Consider the following 20,870-nt stretch of genomic DNA (forward strand, 5'->3'; position numbering starts at 1 on the left):
TTTTATAAATAAAAAATATTTTTATAAATAAAAATATTTGTATAAAATAAATATAATTTTTATAAATGAAAACATAATTTTTATAAATAAAAATACAGTTTTGTTAATAAAAATTTTTATAAATAAAACATAATTCTCTTAAAAAAAATTATAATTTTTTTTCTTAAAAAAATATTTTTGTTGTTTTTTTTCAATTCAAATTTTTTTAAATAAATTTTTAATTTTATACTAATTTTTAAAACAATAATTTTTGGTTAATGTTTATTATTTTTATTTATAATTTTAATAATTAAAAATATTTTTTTTATGATTTATGGAAATAATAAAAATTATAGTTCCATAATTTTTATTTAATTAAATTTAAATTATTTGTTTTTTTTTAATTTTTACTATTTTAGGAAATAATAAAAATTATTATTATTATTTTTTTTTTGGTTAAGGTCCATAATTTGAAATTTTTTATTAACCCCAGCCATGTGAAAATTGAATAAATTTTCTGCTTAATGATATTTTGCTTGCATCATCTGCCTAATTAATCCATTTGAGATTTTATGTAAAAATTTCGAAATTTTTTTTCTAAACAATGTTTGGGGTATTTTTTTTTCAAACAAAATAAATCATTTAAATTTATGAAGTTCTGTTGTTTTTTATTTGGGTATCTGTAGGGAAATATTTCAACATTTCCTTTAACAATAAATTCAATTGAATTATATAAACGTGTACCTCCATCATTCTACCATCAAGGCTAAAAAGAATCTTGAAATCATGATTCGTTTTAATTTAATGTAGGAAAATTTTGTTTTGGAATTAATTTATGTATGTTGCCATATTTTAACATTAACCTACTTAAACGATGGAGATGAGGAAAATGTAAAATAAATTTAATTAATAAAAAAACTTGTGTGTAGTACAGTTGGGCCATCTGTCCTTAATCAAAATTTTCTTTTTGGTGTTAATTTTTTTATTCCAATATACAATGAAGAAAAAAATCTGTTAATAAATAAAATAAGTAATAAATCTAGTATATTTACTTTTGTAATTAGCAAAAAGCAAATTGGCGCCCAATATATATTTTTTGTAATGTTTTATATGGATTTTCATTTTGTGGCAATTGCCAAAATTTTTTTTTTTTTGGTTTTGCTTTTCTTTGAAGAATGCCTTGCAAGTTTTTCTTTTTTGATTTTCTTGTTGGCATATAAATTGTGCTAAAAGCATTTCTTACGCTTAATTACAAATATTTCGCATACACTTGACACATTGACATTAAATGGCGCCATCAAAATAATAGTTTTTTTTTTAATTTAGAAGAAGGTGGGAGGATATTTTTTTCAAAGAAAAAAACTTAGCCATAATGTCGGCTTACAATCAGTTTACCTACAATGTTTGAAAGTTTCCTAGAGCCAGCGGAAATGCTTACTTAAACACTTAATATTTTGTGTTTGTTGTTGTTGTCGTTTTCTTCGAAACCTACATTGCAAGCCATTGAGGCGCCAATATGGCATTTAGCAGATTCCTACACAGAATCTCAAGTTGAGTTATTAGCTGGGGGAAGTGAACTGTCAATTTTATCAAATTGTTTTTTGGACTGAATGGGAATGAGAGATAGAGAGAGATCGCGCGAAAAGGAAATTAGCCTACGCACACAAACACACACACACACACACACAGGTTTTTGATGGTTGTTTTGAAGAGGCGTCTGTTGGGCGCCACTTTAAAGAAGCTTGCATAAAAGCAATAAAAAATATTAAAAAAAAACAAGATTTTGGAATTTTTAAGGAAATTGAAGGAAGGTAAGGTTAATATGATAATGGAAAAAAAAATTTAAAAAATATTTAAAAAAAAAATTAAAAAAAAAATTTTTTTCAAATAAAAAAAATTCACAAAAATAAAAATATTAATTTTAACATCTGATATATAAAAAATTTATTAAAAAAAAACAAAAAAAATGTTTTCGAAAAAAATTCAAAAATTAAAAAAAATATTTTTTTAATAATAAGGATTAAAAAAACTATAATGAATTTAAAAAATAAATTATTGAGACTTTGTTTTCAATTGTTTATTGAAATTCTTTTATTATTAAAAAAATATGTTTTTTTTTAATTTTGATTTTTTTAAAAAATAGATTTTTTGGAATTTTTTTCAATTTTTTTTTTTTTTGAAAAAAATTTTTTTAGTTTTTTTACTAAATGTATTTTTTACCAGTTGCGAAAAAATTTTTGTTTGAAAAATTAAACAAATTTTCAAAAAAAAAATATTCTCAAAAAATTTCTTTATTTAAAAAAATTGTTTTTAATTTTTGATTGTAGTCCTGTTTGAGAGTTGTAGTAAAATATATTAATTTTTGTTTTAAAAAAAATCAAAATTTTTTCGAAAATAAATTTGCAAAAATATTTAAAATATTATCGAAAAATTTATTTAAAAAAAAAATAATTTTAAATTTTTATTGAAAGATATTTTTTTTTCAAAAATAATATTTTTTTTCAAAAAACATTGCAAAAAATTTTCAAAAAGTTTTCAAAAAATTTTGAATACTTTTTTTTTTATAAAAAATTCATTCATTTTTTTTAATTTAATATAAAGAAATATTTTTTTTGGTCTTCCAATCCAAAAAAAAATATTCACCCTATACCTGATTTCAAATTAAAATAAATTGGCCTAAGCCAACTGAGTTTTACACCTTTGGCAAGAGGCAGATACTTTCAGCAAAAAAGGGATAAAATTGAATAACTCAGCAAAAGAAAAAAAAAACGAAACCCAAGGAATAACTTTAAACTCCAGACAGACACCGAAAACAAAAGGAACCTTTTTAGCATAAGAAAGAAAAAATGAAAAAAAATATCTGCAGAAAAGACCTCGCCAAGCCATACATACTTGACATGGCTTAAAAGATGTTGTTGTTGTTGGCTTGTCTTGTATGGCATGTGTTATTTCTGGCTAACAGCTACAGCATAACCAACACCAAAGAACCAGGCAGGCCAACCAGCCAGTCAGCCAACCTTCCATCCATCCAGTTAACCATCCACAAAAAAATTCCCCTCTACTGGCTAACAATTTTTTTCAAGTCTCTGGGCCCATGCTTCTTGCTCCTTGTCTTATTCTCTGTGGATTCTCTTAAAAAAGGTCTACCTCGGCTGTTTTGTTTTTTCTTGGATTTTTATTTTCGCACGTTAAATAATTTGCTTTGCACTTCAAGAACCCGAAACGAGCGAACAAAAAAAAATCTTCACTAAAATATGCCAATACTTTTCGAGCTTTGCGGATTTTTTTCGGCATATCTTAGCAAGAAGCAAAAAGCAGTACAATGGAGATTCTTTAGAATTTGTTGGGCCTCGAAACAAGATTGTTTTGTGACAGGCTTTAACAAACGCGTAAATTGGATACAATTCCTTCTTTTTTTTGCTGCTGCTGCTGTCGATGTTGTTCTTGTATTATTAACAATCAACATAAGCCGATTTAAGGCAAAGAGAAAAAAGAAAATCCGACAAGGTATGAAAAAATCATCATTTTTTAAAAAAGCGGCTTGCTTACAATTTTTCTTCTTCCATTGATTGTGTATTGACAAGGAGGCGCGCTAAAAGTTAGTCGGGAGAACGCAAACGAGAATGCATTTAATTAATAAAATAGCTTAAGGGCCTAGAGCCATCCAACCGGCCATTCAGTCACATCTAAATAGGTTTTTTTTGCAGTCCTCATTCCTCCTCTTTTTTTCCCCAATTCTAAGTAGCTTAGACATGGGCGTTCACATTGGCTAACCAGCCACCCAGGCTAAAGCTTAAGATTTCACAAAGTCATAAATATCGAAAAAAAATGTGTGCGTGTATTAATTATAAGAAATAAAAAAGAAGAAGATAGAGAGGAAGGACAGGGAGAGGAAATCTATTCAGGATTATGACATTCCTCCTCTTCGTCGGTGCCATGTTATCCACAACAATATTGGCCTGCATATTTTATGATTATTGCCAGCGATTATTGCCAAGAGAAGTTGCGGACACAGCTTCATCTTTAGATGGTATTAAAATGGTGTGGATTTTTACACCTTGAAATTGAGTTTATGCATATGTGACAGTCGTAGAAAGAAATCGTGCGGATGTCTCTTTGGGTTTAATGAAATGTTAAGTTTATGACATTCAAGGTTGCAAGCAAGGCGATTGACTGGGCACTGAAGTGGATATCGTCTTCTTTTCTGTGAGCATAACTATTAGTTAGCTAGCTAAGGAGTCACAAAAAATCATAGCTTAAAGAGCAGTGCTAGCTGGTGAGTTATTTTCTAAAAAGTCGGAATTTGTTTTAAGTCAAATTTAATATAAAAAAATTCTAAATTATAATCCACTTTGTTTTCATTTCAGTTGATCGATCTCACAACTTCAAGCGTAATAAATAAACGGCTTTTCTGCTTCATAAAAAACGTGTTTTCCTAAAATCCAAAACAAAGTTCATACAAAACAAAACTTATTTCCTTTTTTCAAAGAGAGTATAATCAACTCTCAGTCTCTCTTTCCTTCCGCACACACAATTACAGTAATACACAAAAACATTACCTCACACAAAGAGAGTCACTCTCCTTAACACACAACAATGTTGAGCTGGAAGCATAGAAACAGAGAGAGGGAGAGAGAGAAAGATAGCAGTGTTTGAGAACAACAGCAAATAAAAATATGTGCTCTCTTCGTTGAACTGTTCATCTTGTGTGAGTGTGCTAGTTGCCGAAAATCACTTCGCAAACACCAGAGCGAAAAAATGAGAAAAGAAATTATGAACTATTTTCCTAAAAAAATATTTAACTGTATTCCTGTTTCAAAAACAAAAAACCTTTTCACAAATAAGAAAAATATTTTTTAGTTAAAAAAAGAGTAGGAAGAAAATGTGAAGAATTTTCTCTAATTCACAGAAATTTGGAAATTATTGAACTGTATGACTGTTTCAAAAGAAGAGAAAGAGCGGAGAGAAAGCTGAGCCCTCCAGCCATACATTAAAAAGAAGCTGAGCCCTTCAGCTCTTCTATAGACGAAGATGAGCCCCTCAGCTCTTCTTTAAAAAGAATTTGAGCCCTTCAGCTCTTCTATAGAAGACGCTGAGCCCTTCAGCTTTTCTATAGAAGAAGTTGAACCCTTCAGCTATACTTTAAGAAGAAGCTGAGCCCTTCAGCTCTTCTATAGACGAAGCTGAGCCCCTCAGCTCTTCTTTAAAAAGAATTTGAGTCCTTCAGCTTTTCTATAGAAGACGCTGAGCCCTTCACCTTTTCTATAGAAGAAGTTGGGCCCTTCAGCTCTTCCATAGAAGAAGCTGAGCCCTGCAGCTCTTGCATAGAAGAAGCTGGGCCCCTCAGCTCTTCCATAGAAGAAGCTGGGCCCCTCAGCTCTTCCATAGAAGAAGCTGAGCCCTTCAGCTCTTCTATAAAAAGAAGCTGAGCCCTTCAGTTCTTCTACAGAAGAAGCTGTGGCCTTAAGATATTCTATAGAAGAAGCTGAGCCATGTTTCAAAAAGAAGAAGAGAGAGACCTCTCTTGGGCGCCAATTTTGTGAAGCTCATATGACAGCAATCAGTAATTGAAACACATTTTAAATGAGAGCCAGTATCTGGATGCAAATTTTTGAGAATTTAAAGAAGATTTAAAATTATTTAACTGTATTCCTGTTTCACAAAAAAAAAAGAGAGAAGAGATAAGGAGAGAATGTAGCCATCAATTGGGCGCTAATTTTGAGAATTGAAAGAATATTTAAAATTACTTAACTGTATTCCTGTTTCAATAAAGAGAAAAACTATTTAACTGTATTCCTGTTTCAAAATCTGCATCTTTGCTAAAATTTTGTGTATTCCAAAAATAAGTTTTCCACGATATTTTCTTACGAGACCCTTGAGATAAAATTGAAACTCTATTTTCTTGCTTTCCCCCTCTGAAATTTTCCCAGTGTTTCATAAGTCGTTTTTCTTTATAATATTTATTTTTATTTCTAGTTTTTTTTTCTGGTGTTAGCCCATAAACGTCTCGATGTCTGCTACATAATAGTGGCCATTATTATCATGATTATTTTTGCTGTTGTTGTTTTTGGCAAAATTTATGCTGTGTATTTGAACTTTCCCCATCATTCGTTGTGGCTCTTTAACATTTTGTCTGACATTTTGTAAATTTGTTTAACATGCAAAAAACCATTTACGAAATCTTTCAATAATTTCGTTCTTCACAACAACGACGACAACGACGATAGTGCGCTCAGCATCATCGTCATCATCATGGGGTTGGTATACCGCCCAAAGAAAACCACAAAATACAAAACTGTATTATTGTGTAAAGGCTATAAATATTGTGTAGAGCAGTAGAGAGACCAAAGAAAAGTGAAAAACGAACGAACAATTTTTTTTTTTTTTTGTTTTTTGCCAAGAAAATCATGGCAATTGCTAAAAATACTTGAAATTCTTAATTAATTACAAGCAGACAACAACACAGCCACAACCAAGGAAATAAGCAAGCAAATAAGTAAATGACACGCCTACTAGACAGACAGACAGCCATGCAGCCAGCAAGCCAGGCAGCCAACCAGTCAGCCAAAATGCAAAAACGCACAGCATAAAAAGGCATTTATTTTTGGTTACATGATTTTTGTGTTGTGGCGTTGTGGCGGGACAGAGGAGTGGAATGGGGGTACATTTTGGGGTTAGGTTAACATAATTATGACCATTTTCGGCTCATCATTTCTCTGTGTATATATATGTAAATTGCATATTACGCTTTGCCAAAAAAATCGTATAGACAGCCAGCAAAGTGCTTAGAAGTGCATTGACTTGCAATGGCCAGTCAGCCAGCCAGCCACACATTTCACCGAAATGAAGGGATCTCAAATACACTTTTTGAAATTTCCAATTTTTTTCTAAGGCAATTGAATTGTCTGCTAGGAGGAGGAGAGTTTAACGATAATTTATGTAAGCAAAAAAAAAAATGGAAAAAAACTGGCTAAAATATTTGGCGCCCAATAGACGTTTGGGTGATGTTTTTTTCTTACAAATTTCAAAACTAAAGACACACACACACATGCATGGCTGGGCCATTTAAAATGTCTATATAAAATTGAGATTTAATTAAAATCAAATTGCTGAGGTCAGCTTTTAAGTAATTAATCGTTCAAACTAATTACGGTTGGCTCTATTGAAATTCAAAGAGAGATAGAGAGAGAGAAGGAGAGCAATTGTGAAACCGATCACATGAGTGGATTCTGAGGAGAAAAGGTTGGGGTTGGGAAGGAGAAAATCTTGTCAGACCATAATTTTTTTCTTCGTTTAACGATAAATTAGAAATAAATCTAAAGATCAGGAAAATATTTTTTTTTTCAAAAAAAAAAAAAAAAAATAATAATAATAAATAAATACATTTTTTTTATAAAAGAAAATAGAAATACAATTGCTGGTAAAAATTTGATAAAACATTCTTGTTTGTGTTGTTTTTTGAAAATGTCAATCATTTTAATTTCTTGTCAATTATTTCTATTGAGAGCAAATATTGACGTAAGGCGGCAATTATGCTCTTTGAAATTAATTGAGTAGAACAAAAAAAAAAAAAAATTAAAAAAATAAATAAAAAATAATTTTCCACGAAACAAAAAAAGTATTTTGGGTTTATTTATGGCCACAAAAAATAAAATAAATATTTAAACAAAAAAATAGAAAAAAATACTGAAGGCCTATATGGCGCTTCACTTGAAAAACACAACACCCCGAGAGACAACAATCTAAAGTATGTTTATTTATATGGAGTTGTTGTTGCTGTTTTTGTGGGGTTTTTGTCATTCCTTTTGTTTTGTCAAAAAAAAAAAAAAAAAAAAAAAAAAAATTGATTGCCTTATTTGTCAAAATGTCATGTAAAATGTTGACAAGTTGTGAGTGTGTCGTCGCGTCTACCTCGTTAATATTTACTTTACTTCACTTTTTTTGTTTTTGGGAGAAGTGACCATAAAAGGTTTGAAAATTTCTAGTATTGAAATTGTTATTGCCGTGATTATGATGGTGATGATCGTGGCAATATTGTTCGATGTTATCTGACATTAGCCTCTGATAGGGTAGTTACTTTTATTAAAAGTACCAAACATAAAAGTAAAAAACTTGTTGAATAAGATTTATGATTTCATTTTGGTTGTTGTTGTTGTTGTTTTCATTTACTTTGACAAGACTTGAAAATGTGTGAAAAAAATTATTAGAATGATTTGAATCTGAAATACTTGAGACAAGAAAATTACTTTAAATTTTGAAAGAGGCGAAATTTATGACATTTTCCGATTCAAAAAAAAAAAAAAGAAAAGAAATAAGAGGAAGGGGTGCCGAGAGGGGAGTGGGGTGTAAATAAAATTATATTAAAAAAATAATACCAAATAATTTACAGAAATATTTGTAAAAAACTATTAAAAATTAAAAAAAAAACTTTTTTCTGTATTCCTGTTTCAATTAAAAGAGAAAAAAAAACAAATTATATAAAAGCCTATATAATTAATACAAAATGAATTTAATTAAAAAAATTTTTTTAATTAAAAATAATTTTTATTATTTAAGAAAATATTATTAAATAAAAAAATAATTTTTATTAATAAAAAATAATTTTTAATAATTAAAAAATAAATTGTTGTTATTATATAATTAATAAACAAAATTTGTTACTTAAAAACCATTTTTTTAATTAAAAATATGTTTAAATAATAAAACATATTTTTCATTAAATAAAAAAATAATTTCTTTTAATAAAAAAAAAATTAACAAATAATGTTTATTAATTAAAAATCATTTATATTAACAAAAAATAATTTTTATTAATTAAAAATAATTTGTATTAGATAAATACTAATTTTTAATTAATAAAAATTATTTTTAATTTAATTAAATAAGAAATGATTTTTATTAATTAAAATTTAATATTTTAAGAATATTTTCTTAATTAAAAAAAGTTTTTAATTAATAAACACCATTTTTTAATTAATAAAAATTAATTCTTATTAAAAATAATTGTTTAATTAATAAAAACTATTTTTTATATTAATTTAAATTAAAGAATAAAAATTATTTGTAATTAATATTTTTTAATAATTATTTTTAATTAATATTTTTTAATAATAAAAATTATTTTTAATTAATAAAAAATAGTTGTTATTAATAAAAAATATTTAATTTAAATTATTAAATTAATTTTTAATTACAAATAATTTTTATTAATTAAAAGTAATTTTTTAATTAACAAAAATTAATTCTTATTAAAAATAATTGTTTAATTATAAACACTATAAAAATTAAGGAATAAAAATTTTTTAATTATTATTATTTTTTTGTTAGTTAAAATTATTTTTTAAATTTTTTTATTATTTAAAAAATATTTTTTAATAAATAAAAATAATTTTTTGTTACTTTAATAAAAATTATTTTTATTAAAAAATAATTTTTATTATTTTTAAATAATTTTTATTTATTAAAAAAATAATGTTTATTAATAAAATACATACTTTATTATATAAAAATAGATTTTATTAATTTAAAAATATTTTTTATTTATTAAAAATATTTTTATTGATAAAAAATATATTTTTATTTATTAAAAATATTTTTGATTTATTAAAAATTATTTTTTTTTATTAATTAAATAAAATGTTCATTATTTAAACATAATTTTTTATTCATTAAAAAGGTACTTTTTTTAATTAATTTTTTTTTAATTATTAAAATATATTTTTTTATATAAATTATTAAATTAGAAATTAATTTTTATATCAATTATCTTTTCCTTTTTAATTTAAAAAAAAAACCCAAACCCTTTTTTATTTATTTTTTTGTCTAAAGAAAATAATACCATTGACTTCGGTTTAATGCTTCAATGAGTTAACGTCATTTGCTGGTACTCACACACACATACCTACATATGTGTGTATGTAAACAAAAATAAATACAAAAACTCTATTTATAAATTATTTTCTTTTGTTTTGTTTGGTTGTACAGGTAAGATTAACAATTAATTTAGCAAAAATGGGGGAAATAATCAACTAACAAAATCACGAGACTTAATTCCCCTCTCGCCAAGTCTCTCTCGTGGTCATCACCATAATCATCATTATGTTGACATTATCGTTATTATGTTGTTGTTATTGTTATAGTTGTTGTTGTTGCTGATTTGCTGGCCACTTAATTTACATTAAAAATTTGTTAGTTTGTGTTTTTTTTGCTATTTGAATTTCAAAAACTTTGCCGCCATTGGGGTTGGGTGGGGAGATGGGGTTGTTAGAATGTCGTCTATGTAAATGGGTGTGTTTGTGTGTGTGTGTGTTAACAAAAAAGTTTTGTTTTTTGTTAAGTTTAAAAATAAACAGACAAATATAGAAATTGTGTTTTTTTTTGTCATAAAATGTAAAGTGGCGTAGGGTGTTTAACAAGAATGAAAGAAAGAGCTTAATAGAGAGAGGGAGAGAGCGAGTGAGTGAGAGTAAAACTTGGCCATTTATCATAACAATTGAGATAATTAACATCATAATGATGTTAATGCTAATAATAATGATGATGATGGCGATGACGATCATGCTGCTGATGATTAGATTTAATTGTTTGTTTGTTTTTGGTGCTAAAACTGCACTGCATTGTTTCAAAACCAAGAGCAAAAACTATTTAATTTAATAGCTGTTGTTGTTGCGGCTGCTGCTGTTGCTTTTGATGATAAATTTTTAAGATATTTCTGTGTTTGTTTTATTGTTGCCGTTGTCATTGTTGATATTGCAAATTAATTTGCTTAGTAATAGAATCACATGTTTTTCAGTTGGCAGTTGGCCTTTTTGGTTGGATTTTTTTTGTTCAAGCTAAAATTTTATTTTTTTTTTTTTGTTATCTTTAGAAAGGGGGCGTATTTTTGATCTGTCATTGAAAGGCATGAAACGAGCAACACACCCCCAAAAAAATGTTGATTGTTTCTTGTGATCGGTGAAATGCAAAGGGTGAAATTCATATCACGTGGATTTTTTAACCTCTCACGATTTTTGAAATTTGTTAAATGTTGCAACATTTTTTTTTTGTTTTGTTGCTTCATGATTTTGTCACACTTTTTGGCAAAAATGGGGGAAAACGTGTGATTTTCTCGGTGACAACAACTACTAGAAAGGTGATGATGCATAATGATGATGATGAGTGGGGACAGGGCTCACCTGTCTAAACAAAATGAAAAAATTGATTTTTTGTTTGAAATGGAAAGAAGAAAAAAAATAGATTTTCAAGAGAACAACAAATATTTTAAATGGTAACATTATTTAAAATTAAAAAAAACAAAAAATTATTTTTAATAAGAAAAATAATATATTAAAAAAAAATTTTTATTAACCAAATTTAAAAAAAAATTTTATTAAATAAAAACTAATTTTTTAAAAACAAAAATTTTATTAAAAAATATTATTTTAAAAAATTTTTAATAATAAAATATATAATAATTTAAAATATTAATAAAAAATTAATATTAATAAAAATATATTTATAAATAAAAAATATTGTTTATTAATTAATTTTAATTTTTAATTAATTAAAATAATTTTATTAATTAAACAAAATTTAATTATTTAAAAATAGTTTTTAATAATAAAAAAATTTTTAATTAAAAATTAAAATTTTTTATTAATTAAAAAATTTTTATTAATTTTTTAAAAAAATTGTTTTTTATTAATGAAAAACTATTTTTAAATAATTGAAAAAATTTTGTTTAATTAATAATATTATTAAAAAAATTAATTAAATATTAAAATAGTTAATAAAAATATTTGTTTTTATTTTTTTTATAATTAAAAATATTTTTATTTATTAAAAATTTTTATTATTAAAAAAATTTATTTATTTTTTGTTAATTAAAAAAATTTTTGTAACAATACAAAAAATAATAATTAAAAATTAATAAAAAATATTTTTATATATGAAAAATATTTTTATTAATTAAATTAATTTTATTAAAAATTAATAATTAAAGAATAATTTTAATAATTAAAAAATAATTTTTATTAATTTAAAATTTAGTTTTATTAATTAAAAATCAATTTTTCAATAAAAAATTAATTTAAATAATAAAAATTATATTTTGTATTAATAAATAATTAATATAATTAATTAAAATTATTTTTAACAATTAAAAAATATCTTTTATTTATTATATTTAATTTTTGTTATTAAAAAAAATATTTGTTTATTAATTAAAAAATATTTAATTAATAAATTGAAAAATCATTTTTTATTAATTAAAAATTTTTTGAAAACAATTTTTATTAATTAAAAAAATAATAATTAAAAAATTATTTTTAATAATTAAAAAAAATATTTTTAATCATTTAAACATATTTTTTATTTATTTAAAAAATAATAATTAAAAAAATATTTTTAGTAATAAAAAATTATTTTTTAATATTTAAAAAAAATATTTTTAGTAATAAAAAATTATTTTTTAATTATTAAAAAATATTTTTAATTATTATAAAAAATATTTTTAATTATTAAAAAATATTTTTAATTATTAAAAAATTTTTTTAAATTATTAAAAATTATTTTCAATTATTAAACATTATTTTTTAATTATTAAATTTTTTTTTAAAAAAATTTTTTTAATTAAAAATATTTTTAATTATTAAAAATATTTTTAATTATTAAAAATTATTTTTAATTATTAAAAATTATTTTTAATTATTAAAAAATTTTTTAATAATTAAAAAAATTTTTTTAATAATTAAAAATAATTTTTAATAAATAAAAATAATTTTTAATAACTAAAAATATTTTTTAATAATTCAAAATTATTTTTAATTATTAAAACATATTTTTAATTATTAAAAATTATATTTAATTATTAAAAATATTTTTTAAAAATAAAAAATTTGTTATTAATTAAAAATATTTTTTTTAATAATTACATATATTTTTTTATTACGAAAAATATTTTTTTAAATATGAAAAAAAAATAATTTTTTATTACTAAAAAAAATTTTTTTTTAATTATAAAATTTTTTAAATTTGATTTTTTTATATAAAAAAAATTTATTTTGTATTTAATAATTTTTATTTTTTCGGTAAAAAACATATGTTTTATGAGTAATTCTTAGATTACTCACTCTGAAAATTATATTTAATTTTTTTATATATAATCTAGTTTCCTTATTTTTTTTTTTGGTCTGCCTGTTTTCTTCTTTACGCCTCAGTGCCAAATTTGTTGCCTTTGCATGTCGATAGACAGAAGGCACAAAATGTATGTAGTTCTTCTAAATGGTCCCGTAATATCGAAGCTATCGAGATTTTAAAGTTTGTTGGAGCTTGACCAGAAAGATAGAAAAACACCACACCATATGAAAGATGCATCATCATCAGAGACGTTTGATGATTATTTTTGCAACAAATAAAATTTTTGTGGCAAAGGCATGTGGCATAAAAATAATGATTGAATAGAAAACAAGATTTAAAGATAAACCAACAAAGAAATTGAAAAAAATTAAAAAAAAAACTAAAATCGAAAATCCTACTATTTTTATTATGAAATCACATTAGTCATATGTGCTGGCTGCCATAGAGATGAAGAAAAAATCCTTTCCGTTCTGCTTTTTACAATTTTGTTTTTTTTGAAAGGCAGACAGGCGTATAACAACAAATACATTTCTATGTGGGCTTTAAAGCTTAAGAAATGAAAAAAACGCAAATTAAAAATTTTCCAAAGTCTGAGTGACATTTAAGCCGAATATTAATTGAAAAATGAGATTTTATTTTTTCTTTGTATTTAAGAAAGTTGTAAAGGAAAAATTGGATTTTCAGAGACTTAAGTATATGTGTTTTCAAATTTCTTGTTGTTGTATTTGTCTTAGTTGACACCTTTTTTTGTGTGGTGGGCATTTTTTTGGAAAGCTTCCTCTGCCTACATACCATCCATCATACATGAAAAAAATTACTTATTAACAACTTTTTTTTTAAATGATAAAGTTAACAAAAAAACACATTTGACGCCTTTTTTTAAAGCCTTAAATGGCTTTAGGAGACATGCAAAAGAAAAACGCACACACACGTCCAACCAAAATCTTCAAGTGAATGAAAAATCTTGGCTAAGGAAACTCCAAAGTGCGTGGTCGGTATTTTTTCATTCATTACAACAAATTTTTTGCGTAGCCAAATAATATAAAGAAAAAAAAAAAAAACAACACATCTGACAGCCATTCACCATTCATAAAAAAATAAATAAAATTTTAAGATTTCATTCATTAAAAACAATTTTTTCGAAATACTAAAACTTTGTAGACATCTAACCCACATAGGAAAATAAAATAAACCTGAGACAGACGACTATCCGAAAAAAAATTACATATGTTTGTTTTTGCAACATATGGGCTACATGACAACAACAACAACACCAACTGCTGGCACCACGTCCAAAAAAAAGCTTGTGGGTTTATTTTTTTTTTTTTAATGTTTAAATCACTTATAATTAAAGCCTGGTTTAGTGGTCGTCGCATTGGATGTTGTTGTTGATGATGATGATGATGATGACGATGAAGAGATAATGCCCGTGGATGTTGTGGCCAGACAAATCTGTAGGCTTTATTAAGTTATAAATCTAATTTGCGTTGTTGTTGTTGTTAAATTTTAACAACAAATCATTAAAAACTAAACAAAAAATCTGTGCCAGCTTCCGTTGTAAAATAAACCATTCATTCAGTAATTTTTTGACTTCATGGTAAGAAGAATTTTTTTTAAGGAAATTGAATTTTTTTATGGCCAATAAAATGCTTGAAATAGGGAGTTTTGGAGATTTAATTAGCAAAATAAAAATGAAAAAAAAAAATAGAAAAGAGTAGAAATGTTCGAATTAAAAAAACAAAAATGTAAAAAATAAACTAAAAGAATAAAAAATTTTAGAAATAAAAAAAAAAAAATTGAAAATTACGATTGAAAGGTTATAACAAAAATAAATGAAATTTTAGGAAAATATGATAAGTTTTATAAAATCCAAAAAAAAAAAAAAAAAATTCAAAAATTGAAAAAAAACGTATATAAATTATTGTGAAAAATTATAAATTAAATTATAAGGAAATATATAAAAATTTATTTATAAAAATTAAAAATTTCACTTGAATGTATTTCTAAATGTATTTTTTTTTAAATTTTGGCAAAAAATAATTCAATTTTAACAAATAAAAATTTTTAACATTTTTAATTAAAAAAATACAAATGTTGAAAAATATATATAAAAAAAAAAATAAAAGTAAAAATTTTATTTATACATATTTTCAAAAAAAATTTTTTTTTTAATTTTTGATTTTTTTTTTAAGAATTTTTAATTTTTTTTATTAACAGAACATTATTTTGAGAAATTTGTTTTTAATTTAAAAAATTTTTTTTTATTTTTCAAAATTGAAATTAGCAAAAAAAAAAATTAAAATTTAATTTTTTTATAAATGAAATAATAAGAAAATATACAAAAATGTTGAAAATTAAAAATTTTATTAAATATACAATAAATTAAAAAAAATTTTTCCAAAATTAAAAAAAAAAATAATTTTTTTCTTTTTCAAAATTGATTCAATAAGAAACATTTTTAATTATTTTAATACAAATGTTGAATAAATATTAAAATTTTAAATGACATAATAAGGAAATATACAAAAATGTATTTAAAAAAAATTAAAAATTTTACTTAAATATATTTTCAATATATTTTTTTTTTAATTTATGGAATTTTTTTCATTGAAAAAAATTTGTTTTTATTTTGTCCAAAATTAAAAAAAAATTAAAATTTAATTTTTTTCTTCTTTCAAAGTTGATTCAATTTATTTAACAAAAATTAAGAAACATTTTTAATTATTTTAATGCAAATGATGAATAAAAATTGGTATTATAAATAAAATAATAAGAAAATATACAAAAATGTATTTAAAAAAATAAAAATATTAAATATATTTTCAATATATTTTTTTTTTTTTTGGAATTTTTTTTTCAAAAAAACAAATTTTTTAACAAAATTATTTTCAATTGAGAAATTAGTTTTTAAGTTTTTCTTTAAAAAATATTTTTTTTTTCAAATTTAATTTTTTTTAATTTTTTAAAAAAAATTACAAAAATATTAAAAATAAATTAAAAAACAATACTATATCCTTTTTTAATTGCTCAAATTTCTATTTTACAATAATGTAAAAAGAAAATCCAAAAATAAATTATTTGAATTTTTCAAAAATTAAAAAAAAAATCTTAAGAAATTCAAAAAAAATCGAATTTTTATCAGATTTTAATATAATTTTTTGTATGTTAAAAAAATACTACAATTCCATTTTTATTTTTTTAATTGCTCAAATTTCTATTTTACAAAAATTAAAACATAAAAATTAAAAATAAATTTTTTGAATTTTTCAAAAAGAAAAAAAAATTAAGAAATTCAAAAAAAAACATATTTGAATTTTTTTCAGATTTTAATATAAGTAAGATTTTTTGTATATTTAAAAAAAAATTGTTTCATTCGAATTTTTATAAAAAATCGTTTTTTTTTTTAATTATCAAAGTTTTAAATTATATAAATATATTTTTAATTTTTTTATAGAAAAAAAAAATTATTTATGTAAACATTTTTTTTATTTTTTCGACCTTTTAAGTTCTCTTTTTTATTTTTTTAATTCAAATTTTCCTTAAATTTTATTTAGCAATTTTTTTTTAAATCCAAAAAAAATTCTATATTTTTCCTGTTCTAATGAAAAAAAAAAGAATTGTTCTGCAACAAGTTTTTTTTTTCTTCAAAATCTATGGCATGGCAGCACGCTTCCGTTAGAAATGATGCCTCTCGTCCGTGGCATCATGAAAAGGAAATAAATTATTAAATTAAAGATGTATTACATTCTGGTTCGATTACAACAACAACAACGAAAACAACTGTTAATGGCCGTAAAGATGGAGAGGAGAGCAGAGTAGAGAGAAGAGGAAAATAGCGCCATAAGACGCCATTATAACGTAAGCAAATAATGGGGAATAAAAAAAAATTGTTGCCTGGTGTATTGGCGGTATAAATAATAAAAAAAAAAAAAAATAATGGCCAAAGAAGGAAATTGTTTTAATATTACAAAAACAACAACAAAAATAAATTAACATTAATTATATGCAATTTAGGTGTTGTTCGTTCGTTTATGGCATGTTTGTTAGAGGATGAGAAGATGCAATGATGTGGATGGTGGCAACGAACCAGAGAACAGATTCACCCAGATTAAGATTTTTAGATTTTCTTGATCTTCTTCTCCCTCTGCGATAATAAAATCTCAGCTTGTTACCAAAAAATAAAGAAAGAGGAAAAAATTTAATACTAATTAAATCTTCGAACAGCTGCCCCGCTTATCTCCATATTATTATCTTTTGAAATCTTTTTTTTTTTTTTTTGAAAATCAGACCTTGAAAAACTTGTTAACTGGCCATGGAGTTATTGAAACAAAACAAAATACCAAACCGAACTCTCTAACAAAAGGCCGAGAACAACATGAAGCTAAATCCCTTCAGCCCACACTCATTCATTCATGGAGGTCGGTTGAAGCACATGGATTTAAGCCAAAAACAAAACAAATAAAATAAAATGCTGCTTCTTCTTCGGCTGCTGCTTAGAGATCTAAAGAAATGTTAAGCGGCTTAAAGACACATTTTTCATGTTTTACAATGAGGCTCAGGAAAAAAGTAGTTTTCCGAAACAATAGCAACAACAAGAAAATCTGTTGAGAATTATTCTAGGGCAGAGAGAAGGAGAGGGTAAGGCAAAGTAAAATAAAACCTCCTTAGACAAATTGGCTCCAAACAGTATTGATTGGTAAATTTCTTATGAAAAAGCTAGCCAGCTAAATGGTGAGAACGAGAGGAGAGGGGAAGGAGGGGGAAAATGGAAAGGTAGAAAAACAGTCACATAACCCTAAATGGTATAATCATCATCATCATCATCATGCTGGTTGGGTTCTGTTACAACAACAAGAAAAAACTATTGCATAGCAACACACACATTCTCTCACAAATTCCTCACAATGATGACGTCTAAATGTCTAACAAAACAAAAAAAGACACAGAGGAAAAATATCTTGTCAAGCTAAATATTTACTTAGACAATTAGAAGCTTTTGGGAGGAGGGAGGGAGGGAGACTCTGTGAAAAATAAAAATACAATTCTCAAAGGGATTTAAAAAAATACCATAGTGATCCGTCTGATCTGAACACCAAGAGTAACTTGTGACAGGTTGGGTTTCCCCACCATCGATTGGGTGGTCCAATCGTTGCAACAGGTATTGAAACATACCAATATTATATTTCTCCATAACCTTACATTTTATATGATGGGAAATTCCGGATTCCTATTTTTGCAGCAGAAGTTTTTCTTTCTGTTACAAAATTACACATGTCGCTATACGACACATGAATTCTTTACAATCTGTCATAAAATTTTGTGTGTGAATTGGCGAACACACACACACGCACATTTCCCTGCCTGGCCGCGTCTCTGTGTCTGGCTGGTCCTGTCTGTTTTTATAAGCAGGTCATAAAAACATAAACACAACGCTCGGAATCCTAGGTCAAAAAAAAAAGACTGTGGGAATTTCCCAAATTTTCCGGTGTTGCAATGTGCAAGCCGCCAACCACCGATAATGTTTAGCAACATGTCATTCTGATTTAAAGGATTCTAATTGGAAAATGGTAGAGGATTAGATTTCTCGGATTTCGGTAAAAGAGAAAGGAGAGAGATTTTTGAGAAATTCAAATACTTAACTTGAAAGAAACTTAAAAGGGAGAAATTTGAAAAAAAAATATTTTCAAAATAAAAAAATATTTAAAAAAAAATAATAATGAAATATCCTAAAAATCGTAATTTTTAAAAAAATAATTCAAAATTCTGAAAAAATTTAAATTTAAGAAAATTTCATAAAAAATATTTTTTTGAAAAGTAAAGAAATTTAAAAAAATATTTTTTCAAATTTCTGATTTTTTCAAAATGTTGAATTTTCTTTAGTTTTTCAAAATAATAAAAATAAATATATATATATATATATATATATTGTATATATAAAAAACTAAAGACAATTCAATATTTTGAAAAGTCAGAAATTTGAAAAACTAAAGAAAATTCAATATTTTGAAAAATCAGAAATTTGAAAAAAATATTTTGAAATAATAACAAGATATTTAATGAAATGTCTTAAAAAAATTAACAAATATTTTGGAAAAGTTAAAAAAAAAATATTTTTAAATTTTAGATATTTAAAAAAAATATATTTTTTTTTGAAAAATTTAAGAAAATTTAAAATTTTGAAAAATTGAAGAAAATTTAAAATTTTTAAAAACTGAAAAAAATTTAAAATTTTTAAAAATTGAAAAAAATTTAAAATTTTTAAAAATTTAAAATTTTTAAAAATTAAAGAAAATTTAAAATTTTGAAAAATTGAAGAAAATTCAATATAATGAAAATTTAAATTAAAAAAAATAATTTTTGAAATTTTAATTCAATATTAATAGATTTTTTTAATTCGCTTTCATAAATTAAACAATTCAATATTAAATTTTATATAAAAAATACATTGAAAATAACAATTGAAAATTAAAAAAAAAAAAAAAATGAATTTGGTAATTTCAATTTAATATTAATAGATTTTTTCTTAAAAATTATATTAATTTTTTTTTGAAAAAAAAAATTTTTCAAACTAGAAAAAATTAGAGTTACAGAAATATTAGAAGGGAATTAAAAAAAATAAATAAAAAATAAATGAAAAGACATTTTTTTATAATTTGGAAATTTTTTTTAAAAATTTAAAAATTTTTTAATTTTTTCCGATTTCCCTTTTTAATGGAATTTTTTTAATTAGAATTTTATAAAATACAAATTTTTTGAATTTTAAAATATTGAAAGTTTTTTTCACAGACATTGATTTCAAATAATTTCCGAAAGGAAATTTAAATTAATGCAAATTATCGATTTTCAATGAAAATAAAAAATTCCTCAAAATTTCCCAAAAGGGAAAATTTTCAAATTTTATTATAAATTAAATACTCTTCATCTTGTTATATCCAAAATAAAAGAATTTTGGAAAAACGTTGATAAATGAAAAGTTTTGCTCCAGAGGATTTTTTTTTTTTATAAAAGTTTCGATTTGTAGAATATTTTCAATATTGGGTAAGATTTCAATAGAAATCCAAAACCCTAAGAAAAAATTCGCTATATATTTCATTAATGAGAAATTTCAATTTTTTTAATTTGAAATGATTTCATTCTAAAAAATTAAAACTTTAAGATTTGTCCAAATTTTTCCCTCAAAGATATCTAAGTAAAATATCCCAATTCACCCAAAACTAAATTTTAAAATTTTTTTTTAAATTAAATGCAAACTTATTTTTTAAAAACTTACCCGCTGGTCGATTGTTCCGTCGATTTCCATCATTTTCATCGACAATCAATGGCGAATGCCTGCGGCCATTGACCATTGACGATGGCTGGCTAAGACAAATCAAACTGAAGATGAACAATTTGAACATGACAGATGTCAAGGTGATGGTGGTGTTGTTGGTGTTTGATGATGTTTGGTTATTTGAGAATTTTGCCATTTTTGTTGTTGTTGAAATTTGATGCACTTTTTTTTAAAAAAAACACACAAAACAAACTTTTATTTAAATTTTGTGGCTTCCAAAACTCGATTTTGTTGTGGTAGTTACTACGGCTGTTGTTATTATTTTTGTTGTTTTGCTAAAGATTAGATAACACTTGAAGAAATTATTTATTTGTTGTTGTTATTTTTCTTCTTTACAATTTTGTGTGTGTGTGTTTTTGCAATTTCTTGTTGTTGTCGTTGTAATATTTACACAAAAAAAAATTATTTTTTTTTTCACACACAGAAACTTTTTCTTGTTGTTGTA

At 23.6% G+C, this 20,870-nt stretch overlaps 1 protein-coding gene across 1 annotated transcript in view; it reads right to left on the bottom strand.

Moving 5' to 3' along the window:
• LOC133323552 (dorsal-ventral patterning protein Sog) overlaps nt 1–20,502 on the bottom strand; it is a 41,499-nt gene extending 20,997 nt beyond the window's left edge. Inside the window, exon 1 of the mRNA XM_061532470.1 lies at nt 20,366–20,502. Coding sequence (XP_061388454.1) covers nt 20,366–20,492 — 127 coding nt within the window. The 5' untranslated portion in view covers nt 20,493–20,502. The remainder of the gene's footprint in view (nt 1–20,365) is intronic.
• Between the last annotated feature and the right edge of the window lie 368 nt (nt 20,503–20,870).

The sequence above is a fragment of the Musca vetustissima genome, unplaced genomic scaffold, assembly GCF_032173495.1.
Source record: "Musca vetustissima isolate MV318-11 ecotype Yass unplaced genomic scaffold, APGP_CSIRO_Mvet_v1 utg18620, whole genome shotgun sequence".
NCBI classification, from domain to species: domain Eukaryota; kingdom Metazoa; phylum Arthropoda; class Insecta; order Diptera; family Muscidae; genus Musca; species Musca vetustissima.